The 19,211-nt window shown below is 36.9% G+C and overlaps 1 protein-coding gene across 2 annotated transcripts in view; it reads left to right on the top strand.

Moving 5' to 3' along the window:
• The first annotated feature begins 6,384 nt into the window (after positions 1–6,384).
• NEDD1 (NEDD1 gamma-tubulin ring complex targeting factor) overlaps positions 6,385–19,211 on the top strand; it is a 47,843-nt gene continuing 35,016 nt past the window's right edge. Inside the window, exons 1-5 of one of the 2 annotated variants that reach the window (XM_060113509.1) lie at positions 6,385–6,463; positions 8,704–8,847; positions 11,750–11,844; positions 15,847–15,963; positions 18,756–18,896. In XM_060113509.1, the coding sequence (XP_059969492.1) occupies positions 8,712–8,847; positions 11,750–11,844; positions 15,847–15,963; positions 18,756–18,896 (489 nt within the window). In that variant the 5' untranslated portion in view covers positions 6,385–6,463; positions 8,704–8,711. Of the gene's footprint in view, positions 6,464–6,505; positions 6,739–8,703; positions 8,848–11,749; positions 11,845–15,846; positions 15,964–18,755; positions 18,897–19,211 lie in introns of those variants that run through there. The other variant, XM_060113508.1, reaches the window with a different exon arrangement.

Genomic DNA, 19,211 nt, shown 5'->3' with positions numbered 1-19,211 from the left:
CCGCAAAAAAAAAAAAAAAAAAAAAGAGACACATTGGACTAAGTTAAACAGAAGTACATAGAACCATAAGGCTTTAAAAAAAAAAAAAAAAGCAGTCCCTTGCGCCTCTCTACAAACACCCAGTTACTACTTCTCTAGAGGTCACCCTTTTAACTCTTTTGTTGTGTCTTTTGGTATTCTCCATCTCCCTGAATAATAAGCTAATGCACAGTTTTTCTTTCAATTTTAGGCTTTACCTATTAACTTTCTACCATAAAATATAAGGAATCAGTTTTCACAGCACCCTCCTCCACTCCTACTACACACAGATGCACACTTCCCATCCATACTGAGTTGATACCCAATATAGCTGTATCATAATTTTGGTTAAATTAACATTCTATGTTCACTTTTTTATGACTATGTAAATATTCATAACAGAGTTATGTGGTATATTGTGGTTTCTATTTTTATTTTCTTGCACAACTTTTTGTTTCCCTAGTGTTAGCCTTCTGTTATTGGTTGGTCAGTTGATTGGTTTTCTAGTTTTCTATGTACTCGATCATGAGTTAAGTCCCTTACCTCCTCTCCTCCAGTTCTGTAAATCTCTTCCTAATAAAATTAAACATGTCAGATATGGGTGTGTGTGGGTGTGTGTGCATGTAGTTTTGTTTTTTGACAACAGCATTCCTGGAGCCTTTTGACCTGCCCTCTGAACTGGTTGCTCTTTTGGCCCAGTGCCCAACAGTAATCCTGGGGTTTTTCCTTTGCTGACATCCTAGGGGTTCCATTTACCTTTCTCAGACTGGACACCCTGTCTTCCTCTTTCAGCTCATTCCTTTGTTTTGGTGGAATACCTCCTCAAGTAACTTCCTGAAAGGGTGCATGGGAAGTAAATTTGTTGGGACTTTACATGTCTGAAAATGTTTTTATTCCTCCCTGACACTTGAATGATAATATGGCTAGATAATATTAAATACAATAACCATTTTGCTCAGAATCATGAAGGCATTGTTAATTGTTTTGTAAATTCTAGTGTTACTATTTAGAACGTGGAAGCTATTTTGGTTTTTAATTTTTTTTAATTTAAAAAATTAAAAAAAATTTTTTAATCCTCTTATTATTCGTTTTTAACAAACAGCCCCAGGGTTAGGGGTATTCTGGTTCTTGAAACTTGTTTAGTAACATCTTTTTCTTTTTTCCTTCATTTTGGGGAATGTTTAAAATCTCTCGGGACTTACCTGGTGGACCAGTGGGTTAGACTCCACACTCCCAATGCGGGGGTCCTGGGTTCGATCCGTGTTCAGGGAACTAGATCCCGCATGCATACCACAACTAAGAGTTCGCATACTGCAACTAAGAGTTCGCATGCTGCAACTAAGAAGCCTGCATGCCGCAGCTAAGAGCCCTCATGCTGCAACTAAAAAGATTCCGCATGCTGCAACTAAAGATCCCACATGCCGCAAGGAAGATCTTGTGTGCTGCAACTAAAACCCGCACAGCCTAAATAAATAAATAAACAAACAAATAAATAAATATTAAAAAAATTCTGTCAAGCCAATGTTCTGTAATTTGACAATTATGTACTATTATGGTGTGTTTTTTATTTTTTTACTTTAATTTTTTTTTTTTTAGTTTTTGGCCATGCCACGTAGCCTGTAGGATCTTAGTTCCCTAACCAGGGATTGAACCCACACCCTCTGCATTGGAAGCGTGGAGTCTTAACCACTGGACCGCCAGGGAAGTCTGTGGTGTGTTTTTTAAAAAGAATTAATTTTGTGTTTTATTTATAAGTTGAGGACATCACTTTATTTTTTAATAATCAGGAGCAGTTAGTCCTTGAGATATTTTTAAATAAAATCTATTGATGTTTAGTATACAAAAAATAAACTGCATCATTTAAAATATACCCTTTTATGAATTTTGACAGAGATATTGAAACTACCTTGAAACCACCACAACTATCAAAACAAAGAACAATTCCAATTGCATCACCACCTTGGATTCCTTGACTCCTTACAGTCCATTCCTCCTTCCACCAAGGCAGGTGCTGCACTGCTTTTTGTTACTATGGATTAGTTGGCATTAAATGTGGATTGATACCAGGGTAGGCCCTCTGACTTTGCCTTTAAAAAAAAAGCATTTTGGCTAGGTCATTTGCATTCCAAAATAAAATTTTGAACTAGCCTGTCAATTTTCACACACAAAAAATAAACCTGCTGGAATTTCATGGAGATTAAGTTGAACATATAGATTAATCTGGAAAAACTGACATTCTAGCAGTATTGTTTTCCATCTCATTAATATGATATAGCTCTCTATCTCGGTCTTTAGCTTCTCTCAACAATGTTTTATAGTTTTCAATGTATAGCTATTGCACATATTGTATTAAACTAATTGTAAATATTTCATCCTTTTGAATGCTACTAGAAATAAAATTGTAATTTTTATTTCATTTTCCAATTGTTTATTTCTAGTATATAGAAATAATACTCTATTTTTGTATATTGACTTTGCATAAGCCTTGCTAAATTCACTTATTGAGTTCTAGGGTCATTTTCCTGTATGCCTTATGATTTTCCAGTACACAATCATATTGTCTGCAAATAGAGTTCTACTTCTTCCTTTCTATTCTGTGTGCTTTTTCTTTTCTTTCTTTTTTTTTTTTTTTTTTTTTTTTTGACTTTTTGCACTGGCTAGGGCTTCTAGTAGACTGTTGAATAGCAGTCAGACCTTTCTCTTAGGAGAAAGGCATTCAGTGTTTTGCCATTAAGTATGGTGCTAACTGTGGGCCTTCCATAAATGTTCTTGAACCAGTTGAGGATGTTTCCTCTCTTTTTCCTAGAGAGTTGATAATCGTGAACGGATGCTGAATTTTTAAAAATGCTTTTGCTTTATCTATTGGCATAATTATAATGCGATTCTCCTTTATTTTGTTAATATGGCGAATTATGTTAACTGGTTTTGAGTGTTAAACCAACCTTGCATTTCTGAAATAAACCTTACCTGGTCATGATGTGTAACAATCCTTTTTATATGTTACCGGGTTTAACTCACATTTATATGTGTATATACAATTTTTGTCTCTATGATGGATTTGAGTCTATTATTTTATGTAATGTCTTTGTCTGGTTTTAGCATCAGAGTAATACTGTCTTTAAAAAAATGAGTTTAAGGGATATTCCTTTCTCTTCTGTTTTTGAAAAAATTTGTATTGGGTTGGTATTATTTCTTCCTTACATGTTTGATAGAATTCAACAGTGAAGCCCTCTGATCCTGGAGTTTCCTTTGTAGGAGAGTTTTCTTAATTACAAATTTAATTTCTGTAATACATATAGGACTACTCGTTATCTATTTCTTCTTGTGTCAGTATTAATATTTGTGTCTTTCAAGATATTTGTCCATTTTATTTGTTATGAAATTTATTGGCATAAAGTTGTTCATGCTATTCCCTTATTATCTTTTTAAATGTCTTTTGGTTCTGTATTGACAGACTCTCTTTCAATCCTCATATTGGTAATTTGTGTTTTCTCTTTCTTCTTGATAAGTCTATCTAGAGCTTTATAAGTTTTATTAATAATTTCAAAGAATCAGATTCTGGTTTCATTGATTTTTCTCTGCTGTCCATCTGTTTTCATTTTCATTGTTCTCTAATCTTTACTTTAAAAAAAAAAGTGCTCTTCTTTTTCTAGGTTCCTTAAGAGAGAGCATAGATTATTGATGCTGGATCTTTTTTTTTCATAATATAGGTATTTAAACCTATATATTTTCCTATAAGCATTGCTTTAGCTGAATTCCATAAAGTTTTATATGTTGCATTTTACTGATTATCAGTTTGAATATTTTCTAATTTATTTGTGATTTGATTTCTTCTTTGACCTATGCGTTGTATACAAGCAAAGTTGTTTAATTTTCAGATGTTTGGGCTTTTCTACATGCTTTACTGTTTTCTATTTCTATTAATTCTATTGTGATCAGAGAACATACACTGTATGATTTATTCTTTTAAAATGTATTGAGACTTTTTTCATGGCAGCATATAGTCTATCTTTGTAAATGTTCCATGTGTATTTGAAAACAGTATTTATCCTGCAGAGGTTGGGTACAGTGTTCTATAAATGTCAGTTAAAATACTGTAGTTGATTGTGTTCAGATCTTCCACATCTTTACTGATTTTTTTTTTTCTTATCTGGATGTTCTATCAATTACTGAGATAATTCTGTTAGTCTCCAACAGTGATTAGGATTATGCACATTCTTTTTTCCCCCTTTAGTTCTGACATTTATTCTTTTTTAAAAAAAATATTTATTTGGCTGTGCCGGGTCTTAGTTGTGGCACGCAGGATCTTTAATTGCGGCATGTGGGATCTTTTCATTGCGGCATGCAGGCTCTTAGTTGCAGCATGCGGAACCTAGTTCCCTGACCAGCGATTGAACCCGGGACCTCTGCGTTGGGAGTGTGGAGTTTTAACCACTGGACCACCAGGGAAGTCCCTGACATTTATTCTTCATATATTTTGAACTTATGTTATTGGTCACATATTATTTATAATTAATACGGCTTCTGGTTTTGCTGACCTTTTTATTGTTATGAAATATCCCTCTTTGTCCCTAGGAATATTCCTTGTCTTGATGTCTACTTTTGGAAAGCTGCATATGTTTATATAATTCATATATCAGTGAGGTCTCCAACATTTGGCTTCTATTACTCGTAGACTGTATTATACAGAACTAGGAAACACTATGCGCATAGATAGACACAGAGGTAGGAACAAGAATGGCAGGATCATTCCACAACCATGTCAGGTGATGAGGCTGTAGGACCAGCAGCGAGAAGGCAGCAGAGGTTAACATTTGGCCCCTTATGCTCTTGACAATATAGCATAATGGTTAAGAGCACAGTTTTTGTAGTCTTACGGTTCTAGGTTTAACTGCTGTCCATACCATTACTTAACTGTGTGACCTTGGGCAAGTTACTTAACCTCTGTTTCTTCATATGTAAAATGGGGACATATAATATAGTACACGTGTTTTAGAAACATAAAATTACATATATATAGTATATATATACACTTTATATACATATCTACACACACACAAATATATAGTGCTTAGCAAAGTATCTGTTCCATAAATATTTTTATGTCATTGTATAATATATAATATGATATATTGCTATATCATATATTCATATATTCTAGTTTCCACTTTCCTGCTGACTTCAAATTTTCAGAGATTTAGTTAATTGTCTTTTCTTTCTCCTATTTGCCCTTATTCCTCCTGCCCCTACTCCTACTCTATTTTCTTATTTCCCAACTTTTTGGTCCCCACCCCTGCCAACATGTATTTAATAACCTCAAGAACTGTACTACAATTAAGGCGGTTGCCGCTTGCTGTCTTTGTTTTGAGGCTCCCCATCAATCTTTACAGCTTGTCTAGGGCTTCAATTTCTGCTCTGAAAAAATTTCTTCTCTGCATTTATTAGAGTTTTCCAGTTATTTGCAACATTGTTGCAAATAACCGGGGCTTACATACCTAGTTCAGAAACACACTCCAAGTATGTACTTGTGCTGAAAGAATAATAACACTCTTTACAGAAGAAATGCCCCATATTTTTAAAAAGGATTCTCAGCAAAGCTTATTAAAAAAAAAAAAAAAAAAGCCCTGGTAGAAGGGAAATATGAAAGCTCAATTCACCTACTCCTTTTTCCACTCTGAGAAGCATCTCCTTCAGAAGAATTCCCAACCAGATGGTGTTTGATGTTCCTGACCCTACAGCATGATTTGGAAAAAAGATCATAGGTTTTGAAGTCGGATAACTCAGACACTTAGGCTTTCTGTTATTTCTTAGTTTTTCTTAGCATGTCTCCTGGTTTGTAAATTGCATCGGGTATTATCGGCTGTTCATGGTTTCCTCTTCAGGGAAGACATTCCCAAACCCACATCCATGTTCATTTCCCTTTCATACATTTTGTACCTTTCATCTGAGGCAACTCTCAGGGTTTTCGATTTTCATTTAAATATGTATTTATTAACGTCTGCCCCTTATACTGGACTGTAGCTCCACCGGGCCAGAGACCACGAGCGTTGACCGTACCCCTGTATTCCCAGGCTAAACTCAGCACTGTGCACCCAGAGTCTAGCAGAGTGCCTGGCACACAGTAGGCAGCCAACGAACAAATGGATGACAAAGGGCAGCAGCCTCTGGCCCTAGCGCCATCGGTGGGCCGTGGAGGGAGCCGCCCAGGCCCGCAGATGCCCCCCAGGTGCTAGGACCAGGACCCCCACCCAGGCCCAGCACCGCCCCTGGCCCTGTCCCAGCCCCTGGCCACCAACCCGAACCATCGCTTGGGGTAGCGCCTCTCCCGGCGACGCCATTCGGGGGCGGGACTTCCGGCCGCCGAAGTTTAACAGTCCAGGCGGGAGCCGGAAGCCCAGCGCCGGAGAGGGCCGAGCCGTGGCCCCCGGTGTACGGCGGCTGAGAGGTGAGGTTCCGGAGGGCCCGGGGTAGGGGCCGATGCCTGCCGAGTACTTGCCCTGTACTGGTACCCGCTCTCCGGTCACCTCAGGGGGCGGGTCGGAGGCCCCTGGGGTCCCGGGGTCCCGGGGCCCCGGCCGGCCTGGCGCTCCGGACGGTTGCCGGGCAGGGGTGCGGCGGCGCGTTTGGCGCGGAAGTGCCAGGGAGCCGCGGGCCGGGGTCGCGCACCTCCCCCTGCGACTGGCTCCGGTCGGGCCTGAGAGGTGCCCTGGGTCAACTGGGGTAGGTCGGTGGCGGCTCTCGGGGCTGCGCTGCCTCCGGAAAGTTTGCCGCGTCTCCACAGTCCCGTTCTCCTTTTGTAAACCTCTCAAATCCAACTCGTTTAGCAGGCGCTCAGATGCATTTTACGAGGTAACCCCAGTTGAGCAAGACTCCTGCAAGTAAAATGCATTTTGGGTTTTTACTGAAATTTGTAGAACTTTTGTTTAAGCTAAGTCGTAGTAGAATTGTTTTTTGTAGCCGCGCTCCCCGAATCCGGGGCTGACGGTGCTACCGCCTTGTGTCCTGACAGCTCAGTTTTGATGGGAGCCTCTTCCTGAGGCTGATATGATGCCGCGCCCTTAAAATGTGCTCAGTTCTCGGAAGACTGAGGTTGGTGGGCCCTTCCCCGCTCCACTTTGAGAGGAGGAGTGCGACGTTGAATGACTTGGCCAAAGTGACTGTCACCTAACTCTGGGGCAGATCATCTGAGCCAGGTCTAAAGGGATCTTTCCGCTACTTCACGCCGCTCAACAGGAATGGTCTAAGATTATAGTAAAGATATCTTTCAGTGGTTTTTACTGGGTTTACAGCTGCCTTTCCAGCACTTCATTGTTGTTGAGTAGGGATCCGAAAGGGCACATGTTACCACCTGTTAAGGCACCAAATCCAAACACTATGTCTACATTTCAGCAGATGACTAACGGCTCTTAGTAGAACTGTATTTATCTGATGAGTGAAGCATAGTGAATCACATAGGTGGCTTTTCTAGTTAACAAAAGTTTTAGCTCCTTTATAAACACGTTGAAAATTTTGTCTCTGGAGAATGAAAGGGCCCTGTAACTTGTTATGCCTTTAGGTTGTCCTCTGAAATAGAGTCTGCTCCTCATAAGTGTGATGTTTTGTTGATGACTTGGGAACCTGTCTGTAATATCACTTATGCGCTGCTGCACTCTTGCACCGTCCACACCAGGAAGGTGTGAAGGGTGTATTTCTAGGGCCCCATCCCTTCCCTTCCCCTTTCTCCCAGGTATTTCTCAGCATTTTTTTCTTAGCCGTCATGCATGACTACTTGCCTTTTGTCTTCTAGACTGCCTTGGTTTATGAAATCACTTTGTCAGAATTCTGTGTTTGAACTGTATACTGTGAACAGATAATACAAGCGAAGGCATTGTAGACCGTGTGTTGGTATAGGGACTTAGTGACATCTTCTTAGGCTGTATTTGCTAATTTTAGACTTATTTGGAAAGCCTGCCATGGCAGGATTCTGACCTGCAGGAGTGCTACAGTTTATCATAAATTTTTTAAAAGGTAAGGAAGTTACCTATCCAACAGTTATTTGTTGAGTACCAGCTGTGTGCCAGGAATGTTTCAAGACTGGTAGTAAACAAGATGAAATCCCTGTCCTAAGGATCTTTATTTTGTTCAAGTCAAGGGGAGTCAGACATGAGAATAAGACTGCAGCTAGCAGGAAGGGCCATAAAAAATGAAACAGGGTAATGGGATATAGGACAACTGGTATGGTGCAGCTTTAGCCATGGTGGTCAGGGAAGGCCTTTCTGAGGAAGAAACATGAGCTGAGACTGGAATGATGTGAAGGAGATGACCTTGGGAAATCAGGAAAGACCATTCCAGGCAGATGGGGCTGCAAACAGAAAGACTCGGAGGTGAGAAAGAAGGCCAGTGAGTTTGGTGGCCCTGGGAAAGAGAGGTAGGAATGTTACAGCAGGCCAGTTTGTGTAAGGCACGCTAAGGAGGTTGGATTTCATTGTAATTGTTCTGGAGAGTCATTGGAAAGGTCAGCTAAGAGAATGTGATCTGGTTTATGTTTTAGAGAGATCACTCCAAAACTTTGTGGTGAGCACAATCTCTGAGACAAAGGTGAACGAGTAGAGCCACTTGTTTTAGATAAGATGCCTCATCTTAACTCTTTTTTATACAACCTATCCTTAATTGTTTTTAAAATATGTTGTTTTAAACTATTTGCAGGTGCAGTCATGCAGGAAAACCTCAGATTTGCTTCATCGGGAGATGATGTTAAAATATGGGATGCTTCATCTATGACATTGGTGGATAAGTTCAACCCACACACATCACCACATGGAATCAGCTCAGTGTGTTGGAGCAGCAATAGTATCCTTTTCTTTTTTAAACAACCACTTTTTGTTAGGTTAAACAACCAGTATCAATGAAACTTTTGCATGTGATCCGTAATGAGAAATATATTTGGCATAGCTGTGAAATATAAAGTGAAATAGGAATTTAGTAAACAGTATATCATATGATGCACACTGATATTCTCTGTTGATTTTATTAAAAACTTATTTGCAATTCACTACATTGAAAAACACTGCTATTAAAAATATGTTAGCTACTAGATGCAGAACATAGAATTAGTTTTGTTATTAACAGTTAGTTATTGAATCAAATGGAATAAGGTAGGTAATGCTGGGAAAAGAAAAGTTCTGAAAGGTTCTGGAATGATGTTTTGCGTCTTTGTTTGGATATTTGTAGATCTGGTTGGGAAATTAAAGACAGAACTTGAAGGCAGAAGCAAAGGTTGAAGGAAGAGATAAAAATTGTCAAACATTCCCATCTTACTGATGTATTCTCTGTATTCCTCTTCCTTTCTATCTGTGATGAAAATAGTCTTGTTTCCCAAAAAGACAGGAAAATTATCTAGATTGAACTTTCCTAAGGTTTTTATGTTTCTGATTGACATTCTCCCTTTCTTAGTAAGTTCCTAAATGTGGATAAAATGAACTCATAAATAGGGATTTCTCAGTATCTCACTATTGACATTTTGGGCAAGATAATGCTTTGTTATGGAGGCTGCCCTGTGCATTGTAGGATGTTTAGAAGCCTTCCTGGTCTCTACCAACCAGATGCCAGTAGCCCCAATGGTGACAGCCAAAAATCATCTCCAGAATTGCTAGATGTCACCTGGGAGCCAGAATCACCCTCGGTTGAGAACCACAGCTGTAAACAAAGTATTCTTACCACCTTTTGTATGAAAATGTTCTGTATACTTGGTATGCTAGAAATAATCATTCCTCTGTGGAACTCATACGCATACACTATTTCTTAAACAACAGATTAAGCTTTAACATGTGTCTGATCTTATCAGTATCAAAGTAGTAATATTCTCCTTCCTGATGAAAGTAAAAATATCAAAGCTTTAAAATATGAATGATTCATGAACAAAAACATTAGCAGTTTTCATGCTCAATCTAATTATTCTTGCAAATACATAACAAAAATGATGAATTTTCTTATTGAATTAAATTTACCTCTTCATCATTCCTTGATTTTGTATTAAAGTAGCAAAATAAATAACTCTGGTGCTCTATTAATCAAACTCATGGTGAAGGGACTGCATTTTTGAAGGGCTCTCCAGATGTAGAGTGGGGTAAGATGTTTTAAAAAGAGTCACAAATGTGTGAGGTTGCTTCTATTATTAGATTTTTATTATGTTTAGAGCTTAATTTTCCTTGTTACTCACTGCATAAAAGTAGCAGTTCTTAATGAGATTTATTATTTTTTTTCTCCAAGGAATTTTATTAGGAGTTGATACATTTACTGATAAACCACTTAATGGTCTATCAACAAAACTGATGTAACTATGTGATGGTGTCCTATGACTTCTGGAAACTGGTCTTATTTCTGTATAGTTTTGTTGTACAAGTACATGTGCACTGAAAACCTTTGTATAGTTTTATACCTATTGAGGCTTTGTTGCCTTCCATAGAGGTTAGTTACTGAAGACCAAGGAATTCCCAGACTCAGAGATTTAGGGACCACTTAGCATGGATCCCAAGGACAGCGTTAATGGTGAGGTGCCAGGGAGATTAGTTTTCTTTTTTTTGGTTCTCTAGGTAATATTCCTCACTTTCTCATGATTTCTAAAACTACATGAGAAATAAAAGGAGTAACTAGAGTACCCTCTTGTATTATTTTCTTTCAGTCCTTTCTTTAATATATTCTAAGGAGAAAAGTAACAATAAACATAGGAAGAAGCCAAGGAAAGGGAAATGATTTATTTTTCTCAATGCTGTAATATCTAGGTAGGTGGAAGTGATTTTGTTTGAATCATATATCATAATAAAATTACAGTCCATGGTCTGTTCACAAAATATCTGAATGTTATGTAAATCATCCAAAAGTAATGCAGTTAAGACTTTGCTTGTTAAAAGTATAGGTTTAAACTTCTGATATTTTAATTTGTTTTGACTCAAAATCAGATTCTTGGTCTTGGTTATATTATTGTATTTAGTCATTTTAGTTTTAAAATACTTACATTGTTTTGTGTTTACTGATTATTCCACTTATAATTTATGTAAAATAAGGAAAATATAATTTTAAATTATTAAATTAAATTTTAAATAATTATTAATTTATTTTAATCATTTAAAATTATATTTTAAATAATTTGAATTGAATTGAATTGAAATAAAGTCAAAACTCTCATAACATAGTTGCTGTGTAACCACACTTATTTATATTTGCTACATATACTGTAATATTCTTAATACATTTAAGATTAAAACACTATCACAAAAATTCCATCCTGAGAAAATATCAGGCTTTATTTCTTAGTGGAAAAATAGGAGACTAATGCGGATATTTGCTTCCTAGCTTAAATTGGTATCAAGCACTGTGTTACTAGATAGCTATCTTAAACAGTATTTATAGATGAAAAGGTTGATTGATATTTGCCTGATGTTGCTTTTATCATGCTCTCATTCTTGAAGGATAAAATTAGACCTTCTGGCCTACTCTTTGAAAATGGAGTAGTATTTCACATGGGTTAAATAGCTTTCAAGTGATAGCAAAATCAGAAAGGATAGTTCTTCCCTGCAGTAGTAGTAAAGAGAATTAGTCTTAGTAATTAGTAATCTGAGCCAGTTTTGAAAGCTAATGTATCAGCTATATTCGTTGCTTAGTGTGCTTGCTTTTATCATCTCAATTCTTATAATGATAGTCGAGTGCTAGAGCTGCTCATGGATTGTTCGATTCTCCGTAACTCTTCATTTAGATAACTTTCTAGTGACAGCATCTTCCAGTGGTGACAAAATAGTTGTTTCAAGTTGCAAATGTAAACCTGTTCCACTTTTAGAGCTTGGTGAAGGGGTAAGTGTATTTTTTTTTTTTTAACTTCTAAAAATCTTAGTTTTGCTTGAGTGGTAATTGCTTATTTATTATGGTGCTGACAACTAAATATAAAGGTGTTTAAAAGCATTATTCTTAACCTGAGCTTAATATAGTAACACTTAAAGGTGAAATAAGTGTGCTCACTGAAACATCTTTAGGTAAAATAATATTGGGTCCTAGGGGAGCAATCAAGGACTTACATTTCGTCAACTAGGCAGTTACTTTCTCCGTTTCCCCTCTGTGGGAGGTTCTCTGGTATTGTTGTGGTTTTTTAGGATGATGTTCCACCAAGGTCACTGAGTTGATCTGAGCAAAAGAGTCCTAATGATGTAGCCCTACCTTTACTGACGTTGGGCTCAGGACCATCAGCTAAAGAGCCTTATCTGATGGTAGCCTTCTGCTTTAGCTTCTGTCCACATGGTACTGCCTGAGTCTCCCCAAGCTCTCCTGCAACAGGATGCCTTTGTCCCAGAGCTTTGGTCCCAGAGCATTTAAATGAAGCTCTCACTGTATGTTCTTACCCTTTAGTTTTATAAGTTACTCCCTCTGATTCAGGGTAATGCTGGCTTTCTTATTTCTTCTTGAAAGCGATTTCCATTTTAAATAAGATCTAAATAAAAAGGAATACGTAGTTAGTTGGTAGCTTGTTCTTTTTTTAAATTTCATGGTTTTCATAGCAGACTCTAAACCATTATGAATTGTCATAATTTTACACACTGGAGTAGATAAGGCAGCCCAATTAATAATTGTTCTACTCCAAGTACAGCGGAGTAGAACACAGCAGAGCGTTGGAACATAAGCTCATCTAATGGAAAACGGACTTAGGATTTCGGTCAGTCCTTTCCTAAAGGTATCTGTTGGATTGATCTCAGCATCAGTTCCAGCCCACAGATATTAAGAGTCTGGGGCAGAGAGAATGTCTGCTAAGGGTAGGAATGTCGTTTGCCTATCAACCTCAGTAAGTGAAATTGAGGCAGAGAGTGTCGCTGCGCAGTAAAGGCAAACTGTACTCTTCAAGAGCAGGCGGGACATCTTAGTCACCTTTGGATCTTCAGATCATGTCAAAGGTGGGCAGCAAACATTTCTGGGTTAAATATCAACATCAAAACAATTTCGATTTCCACCTCTACCACTATTTATATATCTATCTATCTACACACATGCGTGCACACATACACACACACACACACACACACACACACACACTCTACTTTTATGCGTTGCCTTAGAACCAGTTTGGGACCTTTTGTTGTTGTTGTTATTAATGTGTAAAATATAAAAACGACATGATATTTACAAGTGTGACACCACTTTAAGGATTTTGTGAATATTTTACATTAGTTGCTGTAGTTCTGTTTCCCACAGTTAAGTCATATCAGAATGCAGGTTGATGAAAGTGAGATCATTGTAGTTATAATTTAAATCTGCTTTAGTTTACTTACAAAAAATATTTTACAACCATTGGTTTTTTAGTCTTTATTAGTAATTTCTTATAACATATTAGTGTGTTGGTAACCTTTGCTTCATAGGATCCAAGTCCTATTACTTATGTACCATTTGAGATATTAGACCTTTGCTCATTGGGAAAATAAGGTTCTATCCTACTTATTTTAACATTATTTTTAAGGTGGAACTTTATTAAGTTTCATATTTATTTTCTTTGATTTTGTATTTTACCTCTTTAAAGTAGACATATTGGTCTTAACAGTATTATAATGGGTACGATACGCTACTATATAGCCTAGAAATTTGACCTGATGTTATTTTCAGATTTTAAAATTCCACCCATTGCTTGTGTCTTAGGGTACAGGATTTCTGTAATAACCACTCAATTTCCATTAAATATTTAAGTTCATTAGCTACGTTAATAATATATTAACATAAAAAGATCTTCTATCATTATGGTAAGCAGCTATAAATACAGGTTTTGTTCTGAGCCCTTAAGAATAATTTGAGTGGTTTTGGGTGATTAGAATCCTAATATATTGATCTTTGATGGATGCCCTTCTCTGCTTTCTTTAAAGGTTGTTTTGATAGCTCTTAGCAAACTGTCCTGATCTGCAATGATAACCAGATTCTAACTTTTACTAGTCTGTTTAGACTAAGGTCAATTCCTAGAATGACCTGCAAGACAATTATAGCGACCATACTGAAACATTGATGTAATGTGCTCCTGATATTTTTGTATGTGTTAATAATTTTGACTCAGTCAAAATTTCAGAGCTGGAAGAAGCCTTGGGAGAGGGAGAGGGGGTTATCTGCACCCTTTTAAGAATCTGGGGCTCTCTTGAGCAGAGGATGTTTTTGAGGTGCATGGACTCTCAAGAACAGTAGATCTAGTCCTCACCTCTCATTTCTCAGATGTAGAAATGTAGGCTCAGAAAGGCTCAAAGACTTGCCTAAACCTACATAGTTTGCCTTTTAACCTTTAACTAAGTCACAAAATGTCCCCTTTGGAATTCATTTCTCTTTTTTCCCCTCATGGTATTCAGCTGGAGGTGAGAATAATTAATGTAACTACACAGTGTATCTGAAAATTAAATAGAGAAAAACATGCAATACTGTGCTCTTTGTAGCATAGTTACTGATGGTACTACCAGATAGATGACACTCATAGATACTCATTGTGAGAACAACTTGGTTACCTCTGTACTTTAGCCGTTTGTTCTATAAATATTTATTGAACATGGATATGGTCTTTGCTCTAAGGAAACTGACATTCTGCTGAGAGACAATAAACGAGTAAACAGAATACTGAGTATAGTGATAAGTTGTTATGCAGAGAGCTAAAATAAGATATTGAGATAGCAAGTTACGTTCAGTGGCCAAGGGAGGTCTCCTGAAGTTGTGGCATTTAAGTTGATATCTATTGACCAGAAGCAGCCATTCAAGCCAAGATTAAGGGAAAATTAACTTTCCAGGCAAAGACTAGCTGTGTAGAAGCCTTGAGGCAAATATAGTGTTTACGGAATGGAAGGTGGTCAGTGTGGCTAGAGAATTAGTGGATAAGGAGAAAAATGGTGAGAGACCAGGTAAGAAGGGGCAGATGAATAGGGCTTTGAAAGCCAGGTTGTTGAGGAGTTCGGAATTTATCCTAGGTGTGATTGGAAGCCATCGAAGGTTTTTACATGAGAGACACATGATCTGAGGTACATTTCTTAAAGGTCACTCTACTCATGGAGCATGGGATGTAAGGAAGCAGGAGTGGAAGCAGGACAGCCAGTTAGGAGGCTGCTGTTGTGTTTTGTCAAGGTGTGGATCAGGGTGCTAGCAGTGACAGTAGATAAAGGGGGGCCCATGTGGGATAGATTTTAGGCTTGGAGTTTAGAGAACTTACTGATAGATTGGGCAGAGGGAGAACAAGGAATCAAGGTTAATTCTGGACTTTTTTCTTGAGGAACTGGACGAATGGGACCTTTACAGTGGTGGGGGAGAGTGTAACAGTTAGGTTCTGATGACATGATGTTTCAGACTTGGGCCATTAGGGGGAGATTTGCTGTGACACTGGACTAGTATCTTATCCTCTTTATAAAACTTTGCCCCTCTGTAAAATGAGGGTTTTAAACTAGGCATTCTTTACTGTTCCCTCTAGCTTAAGAATTTTCTGAGCTGTGGGTTGATTTTAATGTGAGATATTCTGTGGGAGTCTAAGACCAGGTTTTATTAAAGGGAAATATTAAGGGCAAGTAAGCCCTGATGGGAGCCCAAGACTTGCTGGTATTTCCTAAGCTTCCTCTGTCACCACCTTTCTGTGGACTAGAACATGAATCTGGTTGATTTCCTTAAAGCCTTTTTGAGCACTTTGCAAACTATTGAATCCATGTGACAGATAATGAGAGGTGAATCTTTAGTACAAGAATTGGCATGTTTATAGCATTTAACTCAACAGATATTTTTCATGTGCTTACCAAGTGTTGGGTGAGACTTGAAAGTCAGCTCTGGGCTCTGTTAGGTTAATGTGACTTTTTTTTTCTTTAATAGCAAAAGCAGACATGTGTCAGTTTAAATTCAACATCAATGTATTTGGTAAGCGGAGGCCTAAATAACACTGTTAATATTTGGGATTTAAAATCAAAAAGAGTTCATCGATCTCTTAAGGTAAGCAACTTTTTTTTTTAATCCTTACAGAAGTGGGTATCCCACAATGTGTTTATTAGTAATAGTTACCACATTTTTAATTTTGAGCTTTTATGATAAAAATAAGCTGCTACAGAATTGAAGTGAGATTTGTTAGGGAAAATAAAGATGCTGTGTAGCCAAAAATTTTTTTTGGTTTATTTTTCCTTCCACATATGTTACTATATTGCTATATTGCTGGGGTTAAAACTTTTTCCTTATTTTTTCACTTTGGTCTGCTCTCATGTGAGTGAACCACTTACTTCATTAAAAAAATATGGTTTGTTGTCATTAGTGATCTTTTTAAGGCACTTTGAAATAATGAGAGTGGTTTTGGGATGACAGTATTTGGGGATATGGCTTCTTAGTTCTCTGCTACAGTTTGCATGTATGTATTTTCATCTTGGTAATGAAATGTTTCTAAAATAGTTTACTACTTGCAGTTAGTGTTTCTTTAAATAGTTAGCTTTTTGCAGTTTCAGAAAATGAAAATAATCATCATGAAAGCCCCTGGTCGCGATTGTTTTTTTGGACTTCTGTCCTTTTAATATTTGGAAGTTCATTTTTAAAATTATTTTTAATTTTTATGTCTTTTAAAAAAGTTTTAATATGCAAAATTTTAAACATATTTTTATCTGTACACACACATACCTATATACACAGAGAAAGAACTTCCTTTAACTCATCATCCATGTATTCATCACCTGATTTCAGTGATGATCAACTCATGGCCAGTATTGTTTTATCTATGTGCTCATGTACTCTCTCATCTTCAGACCTTCAGAGTATTTTGAAGCAAATACCAGAGATCATTATAATTTTATTACATATCTTAATGTCATTGAGTTAATTCTTACTAGAGAAATAGTATATAGAAGAATATTTTTCTCTTAGCTAAGTTGAAATATAGTCTTATGATTGCTGTTTAAAATATTACTTTTGGAAGTTCATTATTTTAAGTATTAACTAAACTTTGAAGAGTCTTCAGGACAATTGAAAAGTTGCCAATAATGAGAATACTTAACTTTTATTGAATTCTTTGACATGCCAGCCACTGTGCTTAACATATTTATTTTGTCTATTCTACAACTCTGCAGAGCAGGTAGTATTATTCCTAAGTACAGATGGAGAAACTCTGACTCAGAGATGTTAAAGAACTTGTTCAATGTCTAGCAACTAGTAAGGGCAAAGATGAGAGGCACACTCAGATATTATTCATTGTTTAATCTTTTAAATTATGAAATAATTGAATTAAAGCTATTTAGGGGGATATACCTAGTATGGATAAAGAATATCTTAAAGAATTGAGAAGAGATTAGAAGTCTGTGGCCAATTTTGTCACACAGTGTCACATGTTTTAGGAGCATCACTTATTCCCATCCCTCCTTACATGGCAAAATTCTACTCATTTTTCCATCCTCAGCTGAATGACTTATTTTCCACAGTTGAAATCAGGAAGACACACCTGCCTCTTTACAAAGTCATAGAAATTGTATTGGACCCCACGTTATAATTTCGCAAATGGGAATGATGCACTATATGTCCACTCCTTCTTTTTCCTTTCTTATCAGATATTCTTTTCCTCGGGATGTAATGTAAATGTAAAGGCATTTCCCAGCATGCTTCAAGGACCATTTGAAAAAGTTGTAAAATAAGTGGAATATTATAGCTAATATTCTTGATATTACATTAATCTAATTACAAGATACAAAGGTTGGTTTGTTTATCTTATTAAGGTATGACATCAAACTGTTAAAAACTATGCTGATGACTATGCTCCTAGGCTAGATATCTCTAATTTAATTTTGGAAAACATATTCCTTGTGAACTCAGTTTGTTTAAAATTGAACAGTTTTATTTCCTCAAAGTGGCTTCCCTTTTGGATTTGGGAGACAGTCGAGTGTAATGAGAGGAAAATAAGCTTTGGAGTATGACCTGGATTGAATCCTGGCTCTACCACTGGCAGTTCTGAGAGCTTGCACAGTTTCTTAACCTTAGTTAACTCATCTGTCAAATGGGGAAAATGGCCTTGCCTCCCATGATTGTTCTAAAGATTAATAATAATATATAAAACTCCCAGCCTTAGTCGGTACTCAGCAGATGGAAGCAGCAGCCATCAAATCGCAAACATGCTTTGCTCATTCTGGCTTTGGGGCTTTTGTTTTTTTGCTCTCTTCTATCTTGCAGTGTCAGTTTTCTTTCTCCTCCCCTAACTTACCTCTTATTACTTTTTTTAATGTTGAACTCAAGCTTTCTGTCTTCCATAAAGCTTCCTCTGTCAACTCAGTTCACAGTGATAACTCTCTGTCCTCTGACACTTTGCCTCTGCCACTCATTTAGCATTCATTCTGCCATTTGCATGTTCACTTAAATGTCCTGTCTTCTCAGTTGAACAGTAATATTCTCAAGGGCAGGGACTCTCATAATAATCAACGTGCAGTAAATGTTACTTGTCAGTGGAAGTGAATTCTTTAAGGTAGACATAATGCCATTTAGAAAATTACCTTTCCTTTTTGTCTCTTGTTTCAGGGTGCCTGACCATTATTATGGTTATGAAAAATAAATCTTTGTTCCCTGAAAAGACTTGGTGTTAATCAGATAGTTTACTACTCACTTGAGTAATTTTTTGGGGGGTTATTTGAGGAAAATGTTAAAGCATATATTAGATTGACAAATACATAATAGTTACAAAACATGAAATTTACAAAAAACCATGAAGATATGCTGTTTGAAGGTTGTGTGGCACTGTATTTACTTTCATTTCTTTCATTCAGGATCATAAAGATGAAGTAACTTGTGTAACATATAATTGGAATGACTGCTACATTGCTTCTGGATCTCTCAGTGGTGAAATTATTTTGCACAGTGTAACCACTAATTTATCTAGTACTCCTTTTGGCCATGGTAGTAACCAGGTACAGTATGGGTTTATTCAAAATAAAGTTGATAAGATAGATTTTTTAATTACCTTACATAAGACAATGAATTTGAGTTTTTAAAATTGAGTATTTTAAATTTGCATTTAGCTCACTCAAACTTAGGTAGCTATTCTTTAATGGTAGTAGGTAAAAGCTAATTCATACTAGACGACGGTGCTTACATGAGCTCAGTTATGCCACTGAATAGTCACATGCTCCTAGAACTTAACTATGTATAAAAAATACAGATAATTGTTAATAGATTAAGCCCAAAACATGGATATTAATTATGACATTACAATTATAGAAGTG

The sequence above is a fragment of the Mesoplodon densirostris genome, chromosome 11, assembly GCF_025265405.1.
Source record: "Mesoplodon densirostris isolate mMesDen1 chromosome 11, mMesDen1 primary haplotype, whole genome shotgun sequence".
NCBI classification, from domain to species: domain Eukaryota; kingdom Metazoa; phylum Chordata; class Mammalia; order Artiodactyla; family Ziphiidae; genus Mesoplodon; species Mesoplodon densirostris.
This window is presented reverse-complemented; position numbering and strand designations above follow the sequence as displayed.